The sequence below is a fragment of the Lichenostomus cassidix genome, chromosome 26 (assembly GCF_008360975.1).
Source record: "Lichenostomus cassidix isolate B80296 chromosome 26, HeHo_3.0, whole genome shotgun sequence".
NCBI lineage: Eukaryota > Metazoa > Chordata > Aves > Passeriformes > Meliphagidae > Lichenostomus > Lichenostomus cassidix.
The window spans coordinates 858,001-878,389 of NC_139506.1; the positions used below are offsets into that span (position 1 = coordinate 858,001).

At 60.6% G+C, this 20,389-nt stretch overlaps 1 protein-coding gene across 3 annotated transcripts in view; it reads right to left on the reverse strand.

The window, feature by feature from the left end:
* Positions 1-1,119: 1,119 nt before the first annotated feature.
* NAV1 (neuron navigator 1) overlaps positions 1,120-20,389 on the reverse strand; it is a 73,828-nt gene continuing 54,558 nt past the window's right edge. For 2 of the 3 annotated variants that reach the window (XM_085082956.1, XM_085082958.1), the window contains 26 exons: positions 16,688-16,826; positions 16,174-16,471; positions 15,115-15,808; positions 14,555-15,013; positions 14,308-14,349; positions 13,995-14,143; positions 13,248-13,418; positions 12,629-12,681; positions 12,440-12,463; positions 12,273-12,350; positions 11,996-12,079; positions 11,740-11,851; positions 11,022-11,143; positions 9,050-9,246; positions 8,801-8,963; positions 8,488-8,662; positions 8,174-8,271; positions 7,952-8,047; positions 7,653-7,812; positions 7,319-7,554; positions 7,068-7,222; positions 6,811-6,882; positions 6,337-6,533; positions 5,771-5,889; positions 5,349-5,546; positions 1,120-4,795 (listed from right to left, as the gene is read on the reverse strand). In XM_085082956.1, the coding sequence (XP_084939082.1) occupies positions 4,700-4,795; positions 5,349-5,546; positions 5,771-5,889; positions 6,337-6,533; positions 6,811-6,882; positions 7,068-7,222; positions 7,319-7,554; positions 7,653-7,812; positions 7,952-8,047; positions 8,174-8,271; positions 8,488-8,662; positions 8,801-8,963; positions 9,050-9,246; positions 11,022-11,143; positions 11,740-11,851; positions 11,996-12,079; positions 12,273-12,350; positions 12,440-12,463; positions 12,629-12,681; positions 13,248-13,418; positions 13,995-14,143; positions 14,308-14,349; positions 14,555-15,013; positions 15,115-15,808; positions 16,174-16,471; positions 16,688-16,826 (4,387 nt within the window). In that variant the 3' untranslated portion in view covers positions 1,120-4,699. The remainder of the gene's footprint in view (positions 4,796-5,348; positions 5,547-5,770; positions 5,890-6,336; positions 6,534-6,810; positions 6,883-7,067; positions 7,223-7,318; positions 7,555-7,652; positions 7,813-7,951; positions 8,048-8,173; positions 8,272-8,487; positions 8,663-8,800; positions 8,964-9,049; positions 9,247-11,021; positions 11,144-11,739; positions 11,852-11,995; positions 12,080-12,272; positions 12,351-12,439; positions 12,464-12,628; positions 12,682-13,247; positions 13,419-13,994; positions 14,144-14,307; positions 14,350-14,554; positions 15,014-15,114; positions 15,809-16,173; positions 16,472-16,687; positions 16,827-20,389) is intronic. The other variant, XM_085082957.1, reaches the window with a different exon arrangement.

Consider the following 20,389-nt stretch of genomic DNA (forward strand, 5'->3'; position numbering starts at 1 on the left):
AGGTCCCGCTCTCCGCGTTCGGGACCGCACCCAGCGTCACGAACTCGTGTGAACTCGCCCTGCGGGAGGAGCTGAGCCGATGGGAAGAGCCCTCTCCTGGCCCTGGATCCGCCACTGCAGCCTCTTACAGCTCATCACCATCCCGTCATTAATTAACGGCTCCTGAAGCATCTGTCCCTGCTTCAGCATTGCTCTCCGGAGGGGAAAACAGATTTGGAGACGCCGCGGGAAGACCGGGCTCTCCCTGCCTGCTTCAGCCTCCCTCCGTGCTCTGCTGCAGGGCAGAGCTACTGTCCCTACAGGGACACCATCCCACCTCTGTCCCCCTGTGCTGATGCGGCATCTGTCACCACCATGTCATTTCAAATCAGAGATCAGATCAGAGCTGGTGAGGAAAAAAGGGCCCAGGGGAATGCCTACCCACCCCCACCTGCTCACCTCGGGTAGGACATGTCCCTCCTGCCCAAGAAATGAACCTCCTGCTTTCCATGTCCTGAACTCCCAGGATTCCAAACCAGGAGCATTTCTGCCACCCCAGACTTTACAGGAGTGTGACCTTGGGAGAGGGGTCCTCCAATCCATGAAGCTGCTGCCAGCATCCTTCAAAACAGCTAAGATTTCAAACCAGGAGTGTTTCTACCAAGGCCCCTTTCCCATATTTTGCAGGAAGACAACTACCAAGGACAGGGGAAAATGGTCCGAGGGTAGGAGCTCCTCTGCTCTGGAGACAGGCTAGGAGAGATGGAGGTGCTCAGCCTGGAGAGAAGGCCCTGGGGAGAACTTAAAGAGTCCCTTCCAGTTCCAAAAAGGACTCCAGGAGAGCTGGAGAGGGACTTGGGTCAAGAGCCTGCAGGGACAGGACAAGGGGAAATGGCTTCCCACTGCCAGAGGGCAGGGTCAGGTAGGATATTGGGAGGGAATTCTTGGCTGTGAGGGACGTGAGTGCTCAGAGAAGCTGTGGCTGCCCCATCCCATGAAATGCTCAAGGCTAGGGGCTTGGAGCAACCAGATCTAGCGCAAGGCGTCCCTTCCAACCCAAACCATTCCATGATTCTATGATGTGTGGTGGTACAACTGCCCTCTGCCATAAAAACAGAGCCACAGACAGAACCAGGAGCCGACAGTACAGGAGATCACTTTATTGAATCCAATGGTGTTAGACAGACGACCGAGAAGAGACATGCCAGTTGGTGCGGGCAGTGTGGGCAGCAGGAGCTGACTTGGTGCAGGGCTGGATTTGTTTCTGTCTTTTCAGAATATCCTCAAGCCTTGTCCTGGCTTCCTTTTATGTTTCCTTTAAAATTTCTTTGAAGTAAAAACAACTAATCGTGGAAAGAGTCCAGATGGTGTTTGTTTGTTCCCTATGATTGTTCCCGCAGCTATGTACAACGTGGGGCTGGGTCTCAACATCAGGTATAAAATGGAGCAAGTTTACAAACGTGGACGGTGCAAGGAAAAAGCAAAAACAGACAGGCGAGAGCAGTAGAAATCTGGACCAAAATCTTAAAGAGAAATTTAAAAAGTGCTATAAAACCCCTTGGCAGGAATACCATGCAGTTAAGAAACACAAAACCCAGTCAATTACACAGATAATCTAAAACAGGTATTTGTCCATTTCATCTTTTATTTAATTAAAAAAAGGTTGTTTGTGTTTAATAGAAAAAAGCTAAAATTGTAAGGTTCAGGCCACCAGGCAGCAGCAGCTCGAGGGGGCAAGAGGGTGAGGCGCTGGCATCACCCACCTCCAGCCCCTCAGGGGGCCTCCCAGGGACCATGGGCACCTTTGGTGGCAACTGGCACCTCTGGAGGTGGCAGGCACCTTTGGAGGATGATGGGCACCTTTGGGGACAACAGGCACCTTTGGGGGTGACCAGCTCCTTTGAGGGTGTCAGGCACTGCTGTGGGAAGCACAGCACATCCCCTTGGGGATGAAGGGGGCACCCTTTGGGGATGACCAGCTCCTCTGGGAGTGACAGGCACCCTTGGAGGTGGCAGGAGAATGAATCAGTGCAATCCCTGGACCCATTCCCTGGAGACAGAAGGGCTCAGCTCACAGCCAGGGGTTGTCCCCCAGAGAGCTGCTACGTTTGGGGACATGAGGTGCTCGGTGTAAGCCAGGAGGAATCCATCAGCACCTGGACCCTCCGGCCAGGTAATCCCAGCCAAGCCCCCCACCATGCCCATCCCAGGGCCCTTCTCCTTCCCTCAGAGATTCCTCCTGGATCACACCCCCACCTGCTGGATCACTCACCTCCAGCTGCCAGGGCCGAGGTGATGCAATGAGTGGCAGCCCCAACCTGGGGAGGGACAGGGCAAACCTGCAGGACACAGGCTGGGGGACACTCAGCAGTGGAGGATGGCTACAGTTTGGTCAACATTTAGGGGACTGCTGGGGGTTGTCAGAAAAGAAAGCAAGCCCAGGCAAGGCTGCCCCTCCTCCCATGGGACTCCTCAGGGCACCTGGGCACAGGGCAGCCCCCAAAGGTGCATCTTTCCCTTCTCCACCCTGGGCACCCGAGGAGGGTGCAAGGAGCTGGAAGGGACAGCTGGGTCCCCACCACCAGCCTCGAGTGGCTGCTGGGCCAGAGTCTCATACAATCAGAAAAGAAGTCAGCACAGCACAGTCATCACAGAGTACAAAAAAAACCCAAAACCAGGGACAAGGCTCAGGGCCGGGCCCCCCCAACCCACACAGGGCGTTCCACGACAGATTTATGTACAGCGAGTCCTCAACGGCGGCAACACAAGAGAAGGCAAACAGAAAGCCCTAACGCCCAAGCCAGCATGGGGAGGAGATCCCAGGAGATCCCCGTGGGAAGGGGCCGGGCTGGCCGGCCCCGACGGCAGCAGGAGGCTGTCGGACAGACGTAGAAGTGGGAGAAGTGAGCACCATGGGGCGGCGAGGCGGGATACACCGGCCGAGAGCACCGAGGGCAGAGGTGGTGGTGGCCTCCGAGGACACCGTGGGAGATGACCGTTGCAAAAGGGATGTGAGGCGTCCCTGAAGGCCACACCAGCCACGGCACAGGGGGCTCAGGCTGCCCAGTCCCAAGCTTGGCAGAGTTTGGGGACAGGGTGGGCTCAGTTCACCTGGCCCTGGGGTCACCTCTCCCCAGATGTCTCTCCAGGGCCCCGGTTTAATGTGGGGGCTGAGCTGGAGGGCAGCAGGGAAGGGGCCCCCAGAGCCCAGGAGAGCACAGGATAGGGGTGCTGACCCCACAGCCATGGCTGGTGACAGGCCAGAGAAAGTGCTGCAGGCAGCAGTCCCAGCACCCTTATTCTATCTCAGCCAAGCTGGCTTTGAGGACAATCAGAGGACACTGGAGCTGGAGCAGGCTGTGACAGCATTATCCCAAGCTCCACATGCCCCCTTCCCGCACGGCCAGGGATTAAGGCACCACGGCAGCACCGGGGCTGACCCCCTCCATGCAGGAGTCTGGCCTTTTGAGAATGCGGGGTAAAGGCCAGGAGGATACATGGCGGCCCCAGGTGCCCCCAGAGCACCAACACAGACCCTGCCAGGCTACAGGAAGGCACAGGGCCAGGGGGAGCAGGCAGCATGGGGAACAACCCCAGGCTCGCTGACCCACAGCCCCAGGCCTGGCAGCACCGAGAGGATGAGAGGCTGGTTGGGCCTCTCTCCACCAAGGGGACAGGGATGGCATCCAGCTGCCTGGGGATGGGGCAGCAGCAGCAGCCTCCCCATGCCCCAGTACCTCAGGGAGGGGATGACCCATGGCATCCCAGCCTGGTGGGAGACACTGTCCCCATGCCCTGTGCCGTTGAGGAGGGGGGAGATGACATGAGAGGCTGCTCTGGGAGCATCCCACTGCCACCCGCCTCCAAGTCCCACCTCAGCCAACCTATGCAGCCCCAGGAGGTGGGTTCAGGGACTGGAGATCGTCCAGTGAGCACCAGTTTTGTGACAGAGGTGGTTTGAGTGGTGAACTAACAGCTGCAAAAGAAACCAAACGGGAAGGGCACTGCTGCCAGGGAAGCAGTGGGCACCAGGCCATGGGCTCCAGGCCAGAAGAGTGAAGAACCAGAACAAAAAAAGGGACCAAAGCAAAGTCTGGACTCGGCCAAAAGAAATGGGGAGGGGGGAAACAAAATAAAATAACCAAAGCAGGGGTTTTGGGCTGTCCTGGTCACAGCAGCTGCTGTGCAGGTGGAACAGGGAACGCACAGAGAGCAGTGAGAGCTGCGCTCCCCTTGGCTGGCACCAGGCAGAAGCTCTGTAGTGGTAGCTCCCTCGGCTTTGCCTGGTGGGCACAGAGGGAGCCAGAGCCCCTGGTGCCTGTGCACTCATCCTGCATCCTGTACTCCTCCAGTGCCCCCAGCCTCAGCCCAGGTGGCTCCCGCGGGGTCCCTGCCCCACGCAGAGGCCTTCCTGCGGCTCCTGGGAGTGGGGGCTCGGCTGCAGCGGTCGCCCTGGTCCCAAAGCCCAAGAGTTTGTAATAGAGACAGAAAAAAATCAAGAAGAGAAACCAGGATTCTCCTACCCCCAGGGTGAGGAGGGGAGATGGCAACTCATGCTCTTTCACAGATGAGCCGAGTTTCCCCAAACTCCACTGGGACACGCCAGAGCCCCGCTCCTCTCCTCTCCGCTCGCTCGCCAGCCCCGCGCTCCTGGATGCCAAAGGAGAAGGAGAGCAGCCCTGCAGCAGCTCCCCTCCACTTGGGCTGGCACATCCGGGCCTCACAGAGTCGGCTGCAGGTCGGGGTCCACCATAGTCTCACGGTCTGGAGACTCAATGTAGTTGGCGGCTTCCTGGAGCTTGAGCAGCATGGCCATCTGTGGGGACACAAACGTGGCAGGAGCCCGAGGGGGACAGGAGGCCTGCGGGTGACTGGGGAGGCCACTCGGCCCTCCTTGCCCTCCCAAACCAGCCTTGCTGGGAAGCTCCTTAGAAGGTAAAGTAAATCCCAGAGATGCTGCAAAATCCCTCCCTTGAGCCAGGATATGGCATCAGGCACAGCTGGACTGCTCAGTGTGCCAAAGCAGCATCAGCTGGCATCACCTGTGGCAGGTGGTGAGCCAGCAGCCTCTCCAAGTGACACACCAGGATACGTATGAGCACATGGGGGCCTGTCTGTGGCTCTGCACATGGACAAGATGCCTCATGGAGTGTCATGTCATGCCATTTTGCTGCACATCACCATGTGTCCTGGTGTGCAGCCCACCTGCCACTGCCAGCACCCTGCACCCTCCGCTCCTCCTGGGGGTGCAGCATTTCTGCATCCCCAAATCAGACTGTTTATACTGAGAGTTAACAGGGAAAGTGAAGGTCCACCCTGCTCTGCCCTCTCCATCAGCTCCTCCCAGCCCCTCCCAGTGCCCAGCGTACCAGTGGGTCTGAGTCCAGGGAGCTGGGTGTTGTGTCCTTCACGGTGCGCTCCTCGGGGGGGGACACAGCGCTGTGAGGCCCAATGGTGGGCGGGGGCAGGTGGTACAGCTTGGACTGGTCCTGCTGCGCTGATGGCCAGGGCAGGGTGTCCCGCACCCACTCCACGGGGTCCTCCCAGGCCGCCTTCTGCCCATGGACCTGTGGCAGGGAACAAGTGGGAGCCACATGCTCAGCCAGGGCCAGCAACACGGCACCTTGAGCCCCCCAGGACAGTGCTATGTCCCACAGCAGCCACAGGGCAGGGACTGACAGATGTCACCTGCACCCACAACCCCAGTGCCTCCCTTCACCCTGCCTGTGACAGCTCTATCAGTGTGTCTCCACACTGGTTTGTGTTCCCATGTGCCAGCAGCGCTGGGTACCTTGAGCCCATCTTTGGCCCCCTCCTGCAGGTAAGGGATTATGGAGTTGTTCCACAGATCGATGAACCAGGTCCGGAAGTCCTCAATTCCAATGGGGCAGGACAGAAAGAAGCAGGGACCTGTGTGGGAAGACAAACAGTGGAAATGGGAGCTGGGTCCCCCTCCTCCAGTCACTGGGCCCAAGGCTCAGAGCCCTGAGGTGGGCACACCTGGATGGCAGGGTGCTCTGGGAACAGTGTCCAGGCACCATCCACCTGCACAGAGGCCAGACAGTATCTCCCAGGCAAGGAACAGGGCTGCCAAGTTCAATCTATCCCCTAAAAGCCTGGGAAAACACAGCTCCTCCATGCCCAGGGAAGGGTGCTGGGAGGACTGGCAGCCTTGGCTGACACCTTAGTGACGGCTCCCAAAGGAACAAAGACCACTCAGGGAAGAGCAACACTTGTGTGCATCACCCACCAGCTGTGGTTTGGGGGACTGGGGGACACAGGGAGCATGTCAGTCCCTGGAGCTCCTCACAGCCTGGGGCAGAGGAAGCAGAGGAGGAAGGTGAGGCAAGGCCGTACCAATGAGGAAGTCAGATGTGCTATGTTTTTCCAGAAAGGTGTGCAAGTGGTACCAAAGCTTGGGCACCCAGTCCAGCACCCGCAGCAGCTCCTCCTTGTTGGCGTTGATGTCTGTGTCTGACTCCAGCAGCTTCCGCCGCAGGTAGCGCACCAGGAAGCCGTTGGCTGGCTCCACGTTATTGGAGAAGGTCAGCATCCTGGGGGAAGGACTCCAGTGGTCAGCTCAGGGCTGCATCTCCACACAAGCTGCCCTGCTCCCCAACAGTCTTGGGGTCCTCCTACCACCTCCACCCTGCATTTGCCTGAGGCTGGGGAATATCAGGTCCTCCTGGGATGGCAGGGACAGGCCTGTGGCTCAGTCCTAATCAGGGTGCCCAGTCATATGATGTGACCACAGAAATGCCCTAGTGCAAGTGATGGCTTCTGTCTCCCACAACCCCACAAGGATGGTCCCCAGGGATGTATGGTTCCCACCTGAAGCTGAGATGGAGGCCGTGGTTTGGGGTCATCTTCACAGGCTGGTTGGTAGTCCCGATGATATACGGGCTGAGCAAGTGACAGAAAAGAGATTAACGAAAAAAGTCTCTGAATCACCCCCACCCAAGGCAGAGCTTATCTGGGCACAGCAGACATGTGCAGCCTCATCCCCGCAGCCCCGGGCCTCAGTGGGAGCAGTGGGGAGCACATGTGTGGCCAGGGGCTGTGCTGGAGGGGTGCAGAGTGGCTCTCACCATTTGTGGTACTTGCAGGTAAGCGCACCATTGACGAGCTCGCTGATGGAGCCTGCCTCGCTGAGGTCATCCAGGAGGATCACCAGCGGCACATCAGCTGTGCCTGTCTCCCGGTCAATCTGGTTGGCCAGGTTGGACAGGTACAGCTGCAGGTCCTGCAACAAATGGGTCAGTGTCATGTGTGCGACCCTGCCGTGACAGCCAGGGACCATGGCAGCAGAGCCCACAGGGACACTGCTGCATGCCCTCACCTTGCAGGACTGCTGGTGCATGTTGAAGGTGCTGACGATACCCTCAGTGACATCCCGACCTGAGCGCTCCACCAGGTACTCAGCCAGGCGGTTGGTCAGGTAGGTCTTGCCGGTGCCGCTGGGCCCCGAGAGGATGAGGCGGCGGTGCTTCAGCAGGAGGCTGATGTAGTGCTGCATCATGGGCTTGGGGATGAGTGTCTCGAACACCAGGCTGTCCACACACTTCTCCTTCAAGCCTGTGGACATGGGAGGGCTGAGGGTCCCACTCACAGCCCACAGTACTGTGAGACAGCAGGGACATGGCACAGCCATGGAGCTCTTCTGCCACACTGACCTTTGAGTGTCACCACAACGCTGGTCAGGCCCCGGCGGCACAACGGCAGCTCTGGTGGCTCCGTGTCCAGCACCCGCTTGATGTGGCTGATGCTGTAGCCGTAGACAGACTCAGTGCTGAGCCCCAGCGTGGATGCAGGATCCATCTTGGTGATGTAATCCTACATGGAGAACAGGGCTGTCAGTGCCCCTGAGGGGCACAGCTCCAAGAGAGCTGAGGAGGATGTGGCCAGGGAATACCAGGCCTGGTGGAGCAGTGTCAAAGGATGGCTCCTTAAAGAGTGTTCTTCATGTTCCTACCTTGAAGACCTGGCAGACAGCCTCATCCAGCATCTTCCAGTCCACCTTCCCGCTCACCTTGGTCCAGCCCAAGAAAAACTCCTGCTGCTTGAGGTCCTAGAAACCAAGGCAGAGGTGTGCAGTGTTGGAACAGCACATCCAGCTCCTGGGAGGCATCCTTTGCCCCTGAGACAGGGCCATGACACAGTGACAGGTCAAAGTCCACAGACAGCCTGCACTTACCCCCTTGATGATGTGCTGGGGTGGCATGCGCACCACAATCCGCAGTGTCAACTCATCCTTTTGGGTACCAGCGCTGACAGCATCCATGGGGGACACATCTGGGGATGGAGCAGTGAGGCTGTGCTGGCAGGGAGAGCCAAGCCACTGGGCCTGGCTGTGCCCCAGCTGGAGCCAAATCCTGCTGCAGCCAACAGCGGCACCAGCAGCACAAGAGATCTCCTGCTCACTCCAGGTGAGCAGCAGCACATTCCCACCACACACCGCTCCCTATCCCAGCCCTTCCCTCATCTGCCAGTAGCTCTTATCATCCCTACCTGCATCCCCCAGGGTGGGGCTGAAGGCGTGGCCAAGGGTGAGACCCAGGGAGCGCCGTGGTGAAGAGGAGGCTGATGTGCTTGTGATATGGCTGGGAATGGAGCCTGGCACTGCTGAGGGCCCTGGGGCCACCTTGAGACGGTCATTCTCAGCCTTCAGGAGATCTACCTCCAGCTGGGAGAGAAGCAGGTAGGGCACAGGGTAAGGAGCTGGACATGAGCAGCAGCCTGGAGTACAGCAGAGTGGTGGGGGCACAGAGACTGTGGGCACCCAGGTACTGAGAGCAGCCAGGCTGCTGGCAGGGGTCCTCACCTGCATGTTGTGCATGGTTTCTCTCAGCTGCTCCAGCTGATGGGCTGAGTTGAGGGCCTCCAGGCGGATGTCTGTCAGCTTCATCTCCTTCTCCCACAGCTCTGACCGCAGCTCTGACACCTCCTTCTTCTCGGGCTCACCCTCGCTGTGGGCCTGGAAGAGCCTGGGCCAAGGGAGAGACTCGGTCTTGAATGTGTCTCTGGCAGGAGCCTGCAGGCCCTGCCACTGGCCCTCCCCGGCCCCACATACTCAGCTGTGTCAATGCCCACAGAGGAAGATGTAGAGGATTTGATGGAGGGCGAGGCAGTCTCTGTGGAGCCATGCTGCAGCTTGGGAGAGGAGGGGGCTGACGAGTCTGGCGTGGCTATCTCCTCAATGTCTGAGTAGGATGAGGCTGATTTGGGGCCCTTCTTGATGCTGAAGGCCTTATTGAAGGAGCTGCGTAGCTACAGGAGAGGGAAATATTCTCTTTAGAGGCAGCCCAAAGTGCAGCCTCACAAGCAGAGACCTGGCCTGGTCCTGCCCGGTCTGCCCAAAACCCACAGACAGTCTGAGCTGGGATCAGTACAACCATCACGGAGGCAGCACCACCACCATGCTGGGGAACGCTCTAGCTTGACCCCGCTCTGCTGGCACAGCAAACAGATGGGGTGCACAGCCCTTTCGGCAACACTCACCCCAGCCCAGATGACACCAGAGCCCCAAAGAGTGGGACCCATGTCCTGGTCAGGATGTCTTCCAGCCCTGCTCCCCACCAGCACTTACACCAGGCTGTTCAGGCATGGCACCAACACCCCAGTCCATCTGGACAGGCCAATCCACCCCCACATTCACCCCACCATAGGTGTTCCAACAAGAGGCATTTACAGGGATGTCCCTTGCTCCAGCCACTGAAGAGCCAGGGTCCTGCCCCACTCCACCCTGTGGCCTGTGGGTCCTGCTGGAAGCACAGAGGGGCAGCCAAGCCCTCCACAGAGCATCCCGGTGTCCCGTCCGGGCATGCAGCATGCACACAGAACACACAGTGCAGCGGGTGGGTGAGCAGAGGGCTGGGGCTAGGGAGGGGGATGGACACTGCACAGGGACCTGGGTCCCATCAGCCAGTGGGAGAGCAGTAGGATGGGCACCCTGAGCTCACATCATGTACCCTGGAGTACCAGGGCCTGCTCCAAGGGAAGGTAGGAGGAAGAAGGGATGGAGAACACGCAGGATCTGTCCCAATCCCCACAGGCACCAGCAGGCTACTCTAGGGTGCTCCCAAAAGCAATAGCATTGCATTTCAGTGTAAACAAGGTGGGTATCCAGCTCTGCTGATGGTGGAAGCGTGGGAGCACTGGAACTCATGTGGGTGCTGGCAGGGACAGAGCCACTTAAGGCCACATCAGGCAGCCCTGGAGAGGCAGAGATGGGCATGCCACACCCCAGTGCCCTCAGTGCCACTGGCAGGGCTGCACCATCCCCATCTCAAAAGATCCAGTTACAGGAAGTCAGGAGAATGCCTGCCTTCACTAGGTAAGAAGAGCACTGTTCCCATCCATGGAACAGGTCCCACCCAAGCCCTTCCTGCTGCCTCCAGGCAGTTCAATCCCTCCTTGTGGGTGAATATTTGTCCTTAACATCCAAGGAAGCAGTCAAGGTGGGCACAGCCCGGCTGGGGACACGGGATGGCCTGTGCTGGGATTAGTGCCAGTGGGATGGATGGGATTAGGGAGTGTATGAACACCATCCCATGAAATGGAGCAAGGGCCCTGGCCGGGCACAGCGTGTGGTGGAGGGGACAGCGTGGGACTTACCTCATACACCTGGAAAAAAAGGGTTGAGGTCAGCATAGGGGAAGAGAAACAAAACAAAGCAAGACTTAATCACACATCCAGCTCAAAGCTGCCTGGTGCAGGGAAGGGGCTGCCCAGCTGAGGTGTCAGCCCTCCACACTGTCAGAGCCTGTGTGGGCAGGAGGGAGACATGGGGGAATACACAAGGAAGCAGGCATGCAGGGCCAAGGCTGGGAAACTCCCACATGGGCTGGAGAAATCCCAGCCAACAATTCAAGACACAAATCTGTGGCAGCTACACGCTCCTCAGGGAGACAGGGGACAGGGGACACCAACACTGTAAGGCCAAGGCAGACTGAAAGCAGCTGGTTTGTGGGGCTGACCCTGAGCAGACCCTGCCAGTGGCTCCCCAAGCCCTACTTCACCTGCCAGTGCCCCATCCAACCTACCCAGCTCTTTTTCTTCTTCTTCTTGGCATCGGCGTCCTTGCTGCTGCCAATGCTGGAGTGGCTGGTGATGCTGTTGAGGCTGGAGATGCTGTCAGAGGAGTTCTGCCGCTTAATGCGCAGCTCTGGGATCCGCCAGAGAAGTGGTAGAGATTGGGAAAGGAGGAATCAACCACCTGCAGCTGCCCCAACACCAGAGCACCCTATGCTCCCCTCTCCCAATCATTGGATTGACATCCAATCTGTCCTCCTACCCAACACCTTCTGAGCTCTTGGAGCCACCTTGTAACAATGACGTGGGGCTCAGACACCACATGGGCGCTGCCAGAGAGATGCCCAGGGCATACATAACCCTGCTGTCCCAGGCCACCTCCCTGACAGCCCCTTGCACTCATACTGAGTTCTTGGGCCTAGAAGCAGCACTTACAGGAACAAAGTCAAGATCAGCAGGTAAAACTGTTGGCAAAAGACCTGGCAAGGTCACCCAAGGTTGACAACCAACCCATTCCCCTACATGCTAGCACTGCAGCCTCCCATGGTGACAGCTCTGGCTGTCCATCCCTGGCTCCAGATGCTCAAGGATCCCAGGTGGGGAAAAACTGCTATCCAGGGCACCCTGCCTCCAGATGAACGTCCCCCATGAGAGGGTGTGCCCTGGGACCCTGTGCCAGCCCTGGAAGGAGGATCCCAGCTCAGGAAGCGCTGCAGCACTATACCCTACCTTTGGGGGTGACATCAGTGCCATTCAGGGCACCCTGGATCACAGCTTGGGCCTCCGAGTTTTTCTTCTTCAGGAAGTCAATGGTCTCTCGCAGGTCCAGCAGCTCCGTGTCCTGGGGCAGCAGAGTTGGGAGTCAGGGAGTGCATCCCGATGGTGCAGTGCCCACCCCAAGAGCACCCTTGGGGCAGGCAATGCTGCAGCATCATCCAAGTCCAGCATCTCCCAGCCCCGCGAGCCCCACTGAGCACCCCAATACCTTCTCCTCAGCAGTCTCGGCCAGGTGCCGCAGGCGGGATGTCATGCTCACCAGGCTCTGCTCAAAGGCTGCCACCAGGTTGGCCTGGGAAACATGGAGAAACAGGTGAGCCCCCACATTTGGGTGAACACCCACAGACAGCTGAGCACCCACTGCCAGCTGGGGAATGTGAAAGGCTGAAGGGGAAATCAGGGCTCCCATGGGCACATCCAGCACCAGCCCCACATCCTGCAGGGACAGAGCAGGGTGTCCCACACGGGCTCCCATGAGGACTCACGTTAGCAGACAGCTGGGATGTCAGCGTGGCCACCTTCTCCTGGGAGGACTCCAGCTCGCGGCGCAGCTTGCGGATTTGCTGTGGGGAGAGAGTGAAGGGATGAGAGGGGCCAAGCAGTCACCCTCACTGGGGGCAGGGGCAGGCATGAGCGGAGGGTGTGAGCTCACCTCAGACTGCATCTTCTCCTCAGCCTGGCAGCATGAGAGCAGAGAGGGACAGATAGAGGCAGGCAGTCAGGGGGGCAGCGAGGCATGGACAGGCTCAGCAGCAGACAGAGGCATGCACAGAGCCCCCCCCAGTCCCACCCGGACCCCCCAGCCATGCACAAAGCAGCGCAGCACAGAGGTGGCTCTTACGGAGGAGTAGGTGGAGGACGCGCTGGAGGCCAGAGACAGGACTGATCCATGAACTGCAACAGAGGAAAACCCGGGGTGTCAGGGTGCTCTGGAGAGTGGCACCCCAGGGGCTGCAGGTCAGGGCACAGCACGGGACAACGCTCTCAGTCATGGCAGGCTTTGAGCGGGCCTGGGGGAGGCACAGGGTGGGATGGTAGCTGCTCAGCACTGCCCACTTCTCATTGTGTGCAGGGGTGGCCTCCCTGGGCACATGGCAGGGAATACCCTCCACATGCACCCCCCTCTCTGGGGAACCTGGGGGCTCTGTTGCCCTCCCTGTCTGCTTGGGTCCCCTCCTCCTCAGTGTCACAGCACCCTGGGGCCAACCCAGGGACACTGGGTACCCACGGGGGTCAGGGCAGACCCAGGGCGGGGGTCACGGCAGACCTAGGGCTGATGCCAGCGCAGTCAGCCAGGCCCCTCGGGCTGCTGTCCCTGCTCTAATGCCAAGAACGGGACACACCGTTGGACCCATCCAACAATGCCATGGCAGCACCAGCAGGAAGGGACAAGAGTGCAAGGAGCCCCACCAACCCCCTGCAGCCTCCTTTGCCTGGGCAGGAACGCAGCACACTCTCACCATCGTCCACAGGGTCCCGGAAAGAGCCCGAGCGGATCATGCCCTTGGGCTTGTCGGCCAGGGAGAGGGTGCTGCCCATCTGGGAGGTGCTGTACAGCTCGAAGGTGGAGTCGTGGGTGGGGATGCTGTTGGAGCGGGTTATCCGTGGGGCTGCGGTGGCAGTGGGGCTCACTGCAAGGAGAAAGCGGGGAGGAAGCAGGGTCAGAGTCACACTGGGGACCTGGCATAGGGATGGGGAAGCAGAACTGGGAGCGATCCACAAGAGCTGTGATGCAGTGAGGAAGCAAGGATTGTAGTCCCAAAGCAGGGACGGGCTGGGGAAAGCTAAAAGGCAGACTTGGACCTGGACACCAGCACCAAGGCAATCACAGGGATGAGAAACAAATCCACTGCCCCAGGGCCAAGTGGGCACCACTATACCAGAGCCCAACGCCTGCAGGTGCAGGAGTGGAGCCTGCTGCCCCAACCTGTCTGCCTGGACCCCCCGAACCATTCAGGAACATGCAGATCCTGGTCAGACCAGGGCAGGGCTTACCCCTTGCCCTGCCAGGCACCCCCAAAGGAGCATTTGTGGCCTGAGCCCCAAAGACAGATGAGATGCCCTGAAGCAGAGGTGATGGACATCCCTGGTCCCAACCGTTGGGGGTGTCAAGGAGACAAGCAGCACCCAGAGCAGCATCAGCACATCACGCAGGGAGCAGGGGGGGCAGGAGGAAAGGGAAGGGGCCGGCAGCGGAGGGCACTGACCGATGCTGGTGAGCGGACCCTTCCCGACCAGTGCCATGGGGAGGGTGGGAGGCGAGGGCAGCTCCTGCTGCTCATCCGATTCGGGGAGCCCGCTGACTGCGTGTGAGTGGCGCCGCTCCTTGGCCTCCTCCTGGGAGTGGAGCTGGTACCTGGGAAGGCGCAGACAGGCACAGTAAGATCGACCGGCACCGTCCAGCTCCTGCCCACCACACTGCGGCCCAGCCTCCATGGTTTGGGGGCACTGCCCTGCAAAGCTGCATGTGCCCTCCCTTCCCGTCCCAGCACCATCCAAAAGTGATTTGGGCACTTTTACCTCAACCCTTTCTTGGGCAGCGTGTTCCTGTCGCGGTTGGCACTGGAAGGGAAGGAAAGATCAGTGACATCCCTGCACAGACTAGGGAATGAACCATGGGGATTGAGCTGCTGGGACAGGGAGCTTTTCCCTAGAAATGTAGCAGGAAGAGGCTCTGAAGCAGGCAAAGAATATGGCAGGAGAGCAGGGGAGGAATGTGAGCCCATGAAGGTGCCACAGCAGCCCCACACCCTCCCTCCAGCCATACCCATCCAGATGTGTGAGCCGGGGGCTCCCACTCCAGCCCAGCTCTCCTGCCTCTTCTTCCTCCTCTTCCTCCTCTGTGCTGGCAGGGGGTGCAGCAGCAGGGGTGGGGGTGGTGGTGCTGCCCCCCGAAAAGGCACTGGGCAGGCTCATGGGCATCTGCAGGGACTCCATGCTGCGGTGCAGGCCAGAAAGCTTGGGGTACATCCTGCCCTCCTTGGGGACACTGAAGCCACCCATGAGCTCCAGGCCCTGGGAGAAGCTGGCCAAGTTGATGTTGAGGATGGGGGCAGGGCTGGGGCTGAAGCAGGGTGCGAGGTGCCCGCCGGCCGGGTGCAGGTCCTGGAGCTTGGCAGTGTGGGCAGCGTGCAGCTCACTGGAGGAGGGCAAGTCCAGGCTGTTGGAGTTGACCTTGTCCAAGTTGGCCAGTGAGGGAGGCTTCACATAGGTCTTGGCAGCCGCTCTGGAGGGGAGAAATGGGTAAGGAAACAGGTGAGACTCAGGTACTGGTGCTGGGCAGAGCTGTGCCAGGCACCTGCTGCCCTCAGAGGTAAAGGGCCATACCTGAGAGGTGTAGGGGGTAGCTCAGCCACCTTGGCTGCTGGGGGGAGGTTAGCTTGGGCTTTTGGGGTGCTCTCAGGTGAGCTGGCACTCTTCAGTGTCCCGCACTCAGAGTCAAGTGCCACCGCCTTGGCCTTGGCCTTCTCCTTCTCACGGTCTGTCTGATTCACAGGGGCCGGTGTGCCACGGCCAGCACCAACCTTCGATGGCTCCTTGAGACGTGACACTGAGATGCCGCCCTGCTTGGTGCTCAGCAGGCTGGGGTCGATGCTGCTGCTGACCGGCCGGGCTGCGCTGCGGCCCCCAGTCACACTCATGGAGCTGGACTTGGCTGGCCGGGGCAGGCTGCGGTACTGGATGTTGGAGCGAGCCCCTGGGGCCAGGAACCCAGGCTCAGGTGCGTTGGAGACATCGAGGCTTGTTTTCCTCCCACTGACTGGCTTAACAGGGATGCCAGAGCTCTTCTGGATCTTGCCGAGTGTGGCTGAGCCCCCAGCCTGCATGACAGTGGCCGTGCCAGTGGCAGGAGCTGGTTTCTTATAGCCAAAGGAGCCGGAGGACGAGGGGCGTGTGAGTCCTGATGGTGGCTTCTTGGCATCAGTGGTGCGGTCACGGCCGGCATCAGAGGAGGAGCGCTGCAGGCCTGTGTTCTTCACTGACAGCTTGCTCTTGTCGGTGGCTTTGGTCTCTGGCTTGCCTGATGGCAAGGAAGGACAGGTTAGTGTCCCAATAGGCTTTGGGTACATCTGGGAGTGAATGAGCCCAGAAAGGACATGGGCACCAGAGATGCAGGGATGTGATGGAGAAGGGACATGCCAGGCCCTTGGTACACTGAGCAACCCCAGCCTGGTGCACAGACATGAGGCCATGGGCAGGCACAGACCCCCAACCTCCCTGCAGGGACACACAGCCCTGCCTCCCTTTCCAACTCACACCCAGCTCCTGGGTCTGAGCTCAGCCGTAGGCCATCCCATGTCCGATGTGCTTAGGGAAGGCACACATGGACATCACCCAACCTTCTCCCCATCCAAGGAGCTGGACCCTGCCCAAACTGGTTTTTACCTGCCACTTTGAGGGTGCTCTGAGCCGTGTGGGTGATGGGGGAGGTCACAGCCACTGGAGGAGTCTTGCCCTTCTTGAGGGAGCCTGGAGCACCCAAGCTGACAGGCTTCTTCAGCTCACCACCCTTGGGCCCCTCCTCACCGCCCTCCGAGGGCTCCCGCCGCCACTTGGAGGAGCCATGCTCCATCTTGAGGCTGCTGCTGTCGTAGTCCAGCTTCTTGGAGGCCTTCTCGTCACCCTCACCGTACCAGCTCAGCCCGCTCTCCACCAGCGAGCGCTTCTCCGAGTCTGTGCGCAGCTGGAGGCAGAGTGGAGTCAGGGGTGCTCCTGGCATCCACCCCAAACCCAAACCCATCCCCAGAGAGCATCAGCCAGCTGGGAGAAGGATGCAGCAGACACCCTGTGGCATCCTTGTTTCCTCACAGTGGCACCCTCTATCCCCTCCTTCCCGCCGAGGGGGTGGCACCAAGCCAGGATAGGTGTTGGGAAGGGTCCGGGTGCCACTGGCACCTACCGCTATGGCCGAGTTCCTGCGTGAGGCAGTGGGTGTGGAGGGCAGGGAGTTGAGTGAGGAGCTGGCATTGAACTCCTCCGAGCTGAGGTTGTCGGAGGCATCGCTGAGGCCACTGCTGATGGAGCTGCTCTCATCCCAGCTGTGAGGGAGAGACAACATCAGTCCCCTGCCCAGCCCAATGGGTCCCACCACCCATGGCATCACCCTACTCCAGGGACTGCCAGGGCAAAAACCAGCTCCTGGTAGTGTCCATGGCAGGGATGTGGCACATAGGGGTCATGGCTGGCTCTAGCCCAGCCCAGCCTGGCATTGGCTTGTGTTCCTCTGGCACACAAGCCTCAACGACCCTGCATCTCCCCATTAAGGCTCTGTGGGACTTTGCGGGGCATGGAGGAACGTGTGCAGCACAGGAAAGCCAGCATCCATGCCACAGGGCTGGCAGCATCACAGCTGGCAACAAGCCCCCAGAGACCTGCTCTGACCCTGGAGGAGAGTCAGGATTGTTGGAAAGGGCAGGACTGCTGGAATAAACAAACCAGCTGTCCCGCAGCATCCACCCTTCCTCGGGCAGTCCTCACCCACCACACCCTGCTGCCCCTCTCCAGCCCCCAGCAGCATAGGCAGCAGGTCTGGGCACTGCTGCTGTGCTGAGGTGGCTGCTCCGTGCCAGGGCTCAGCCAAGTGTGCAGGAGCCCATCTGCAGGGCCATCAGTCAGCGCTGTGCTGGGGCAGCAGCTGCCTGGGTGCCCCACGGGCCCGGCTGGCTCTGCAGTGCGGGGCTGTGCCCATGGTGATCCAGCACAGACGGGCATGGAGCACCTTCCAGCAGGATGAGCACAGCCCCTTTCAGGTCAGCAGCTGAGTAGGTCAGCGAGGCCCCGCAGCCTCCAAGGGCCTGTGAGAGACTGTGGGAGACAACACTGGAACAGGCTGTCCAGAGAAGTTGTGGCTGCCCCATCACTGAAATGTTCAAAGCCAGGTTGGACAGCAGGTTGGAGCAGCCTGGGATAGTGGAAGGTGTCCCTGCCCATACCAGGGAGTGGAACAAGATGAGCTTTGAAGTCCCTTCCAACTCAAACCATGCCATGATTCTGTGACAAGCTGTGGCGTAGGAGCAGGGAGTTGAACTGGGAGCTGGAGCCAGCCCCAGTTGCTGCAAGAGTTTCTCCTGTTTCTCAATACCGGGGCCACAGAGGTGCAAGAGAAGCCCAGTAAACATCAGAAACCCAAGAGCAGTGGCAGAGCAAAAGCAACAGCCACCCCCATCCCCTTCAGGTGCCCGAAGCTCAAAATGGAGCAACAAAGGCAGCTCCAGCACCGTAAGACCAGCATTGTGTCCTGCTCTTTCCATCAAGGAAGAGTCCATCAGAGACTGGCCCGAGCCAGGATGGACATGGCCCCCTGTGTCCCCACAACAGCTTCTGGGACAGAGCCTGCAGGTGCTGCTGCCCAAGAAGGGATTCCAATAGGACCATGCACCCAGGATGAGCTGAGGTCCTCAGATCCAAGCATGTCTCTCCACCAGCCCTATGCCTAGCGTGAATTTCCACTGGGACAGAAATCCCCAACCCAGAGCCCACAGCAAACCTCCTCTCCCAGCCTGGCATCACCTGGCAGCAGGCAGTGCCAGGAGTGAAGCCAGGCTTCGTAAGGCTGTGTACTGCGGGGACATGGCTGGGACCACATGTGATGCTGGATGTCTCAGTTTGGCTTCTGGCGCTGGGCAGGGAAACTCCAAACACTATCCCAACTGCACATGCAACATCCCCACTGCCCTGGCCCCAGGCACCCAGAGATCCACAGAGAAAGGGGCACAGGGTCAGAAGTGACTCCAAATCCTCCTTGGCAACCCCATGCCAAGGAAAGACAATATCGAAGGTCACAGGTGACATCGCAAAATCACTAAAACCATGGGGTAAGGCTGGAGAGCCAGCTGCACACTGTGAGGATGTCTCTGACTCTCATGGGGCACACAGGTGGTGCACTGAGGGATCCCCCGAACGTGCACGTGTATGCCACGGGCAGCACAGCAAGGAAAGCCTCAACCACAGTACCACTGTCCCCTCAGCAAGCACAAACTCCTGCAGTGTGGCCGAGCCCTGGCACCTCAAGTGCCCCTCTGAACCCACAAACGGGGGACAGCCATGTCACACTGCCACTCCGAGGCAAAACTCACCCCCTGCTTTGTGCTCCATCCCCTCCATCTTACCCAGACCCATTCCCGGCTCCTGCACCGGTCCCGCACCGAACCCACCCGCAGGAAGTCCCTCGGCAGCTCCCGGGAACGGGGATGCTCAAGGGCAGCGTGTCCGTGCTGCCGCGCTGCTCGGCGCCGGCGAGCGGATGAGACCCACCGGGGGCGGGACAGCCTGGCACGGCCCCGGGATGAGCACCCTAGCCCCAGCCCCGGCCCCGGCCCGGGGAAGCGGCTGCACCGGGAGGGGACAGAGGACGGACCCGGAACACGGCGCGGTGAGCGGGGATGCTCCGCTCAGCCCCGGCCGCGCCCCGGCTTGGAGCCCCCCGCTCGGCAGCCCCGGGGTCAGCAGCGACACCGAGGGCACCGGAGCCTCGGGAGCCCCGCGGAGGGCCAGCACGGCCGTGCTGCAGGTGCGGGGCGGGGGCCGGGGCGGAGGATGGGGGTGCCGGGGCGGAGGATGGGGAGGCCCGTGGGAGCCGCCTCGATGCCCCGATGCCGCGGTGCCGGGCGCGGCCGCGCTGCCCCGACCCCCCTTCCTACCCCCCCCGCCCCCCCCGGCAGCGCGGCCGAGACAAAGCACCGCCCGCGGAGCGGCCCCGGGGCGCGGGGCTTTGTCTGCCGGGGCCGAGCTCCAGCCGCGCCCCCGCCCGCCCGGTGCCGGTGCGGTGCCCATTCCCCGCCCGTGCCGTACCTGCTGGCGAGGCGCGGGGCGCGGCGCGGCCTCCCTGCCCGCAGCATCGTGCTGCCCGCGGCGCGGCGCGGCCCCGCCGGGCGGGCGAGAGGGGCGGGGGGCGGCGGGACCGCCCCGCTGCCCGCGCCTTAAAGCGACAGCGGCACCGGACCCCCCTCTGCCGTGCCTCGGCCCCTCCCCGTCCCCGCCGGGACGGGCCCGGGGTCCCGGCTCCAAGCCCCGCCCGCCCCAGCCCCCAGCCCCACGGCCATGTCCCCACATTCTGCCCCCAAGCCCACGGCCCACACCCCTGTCCCTGGCGTCCCCCCACGATGCCCACAGAGCTCCCAAACCACCGTTCACATCCCCAAACACAGCACCAGTGACCCCCAGTGCAGCCCACAATGTGGTACCCGAAGCCATTCCTCAGCCTGGCCCTAGTGGCCCCCGAACAGCTCTGTTCTCTCTCCCCCAAAGGCACCACCTCCCGATGTGGGTCCCACTGTGCGGCGGTGGGACAGCTGCTCCCAGCAACCCCGGGGCTCACCCCCAGAAAGGACACCCACGCCTCTCATTGACCAAAGCCCCTATTTCTGTCTTTTTTTATCTCTCTCTCGCATCAGAGCTGTGGGGCAGGGTCCTCACCAGGATGGTGATACCAGGGACACCTTCTCCAGCCCAGCCGCGGAGGGCAGAGAGAGTTAACTGCAGCCTTGGCAAGATAGACCCCATCCCAGCAGGCTGGGAAATAAGTAATTCCTTCCTTGAAGCAACGGCAACGCCTCTTGGCTCCTTCCCCACTGCCCCATCGCTCACCACACAGGGCTTGCCC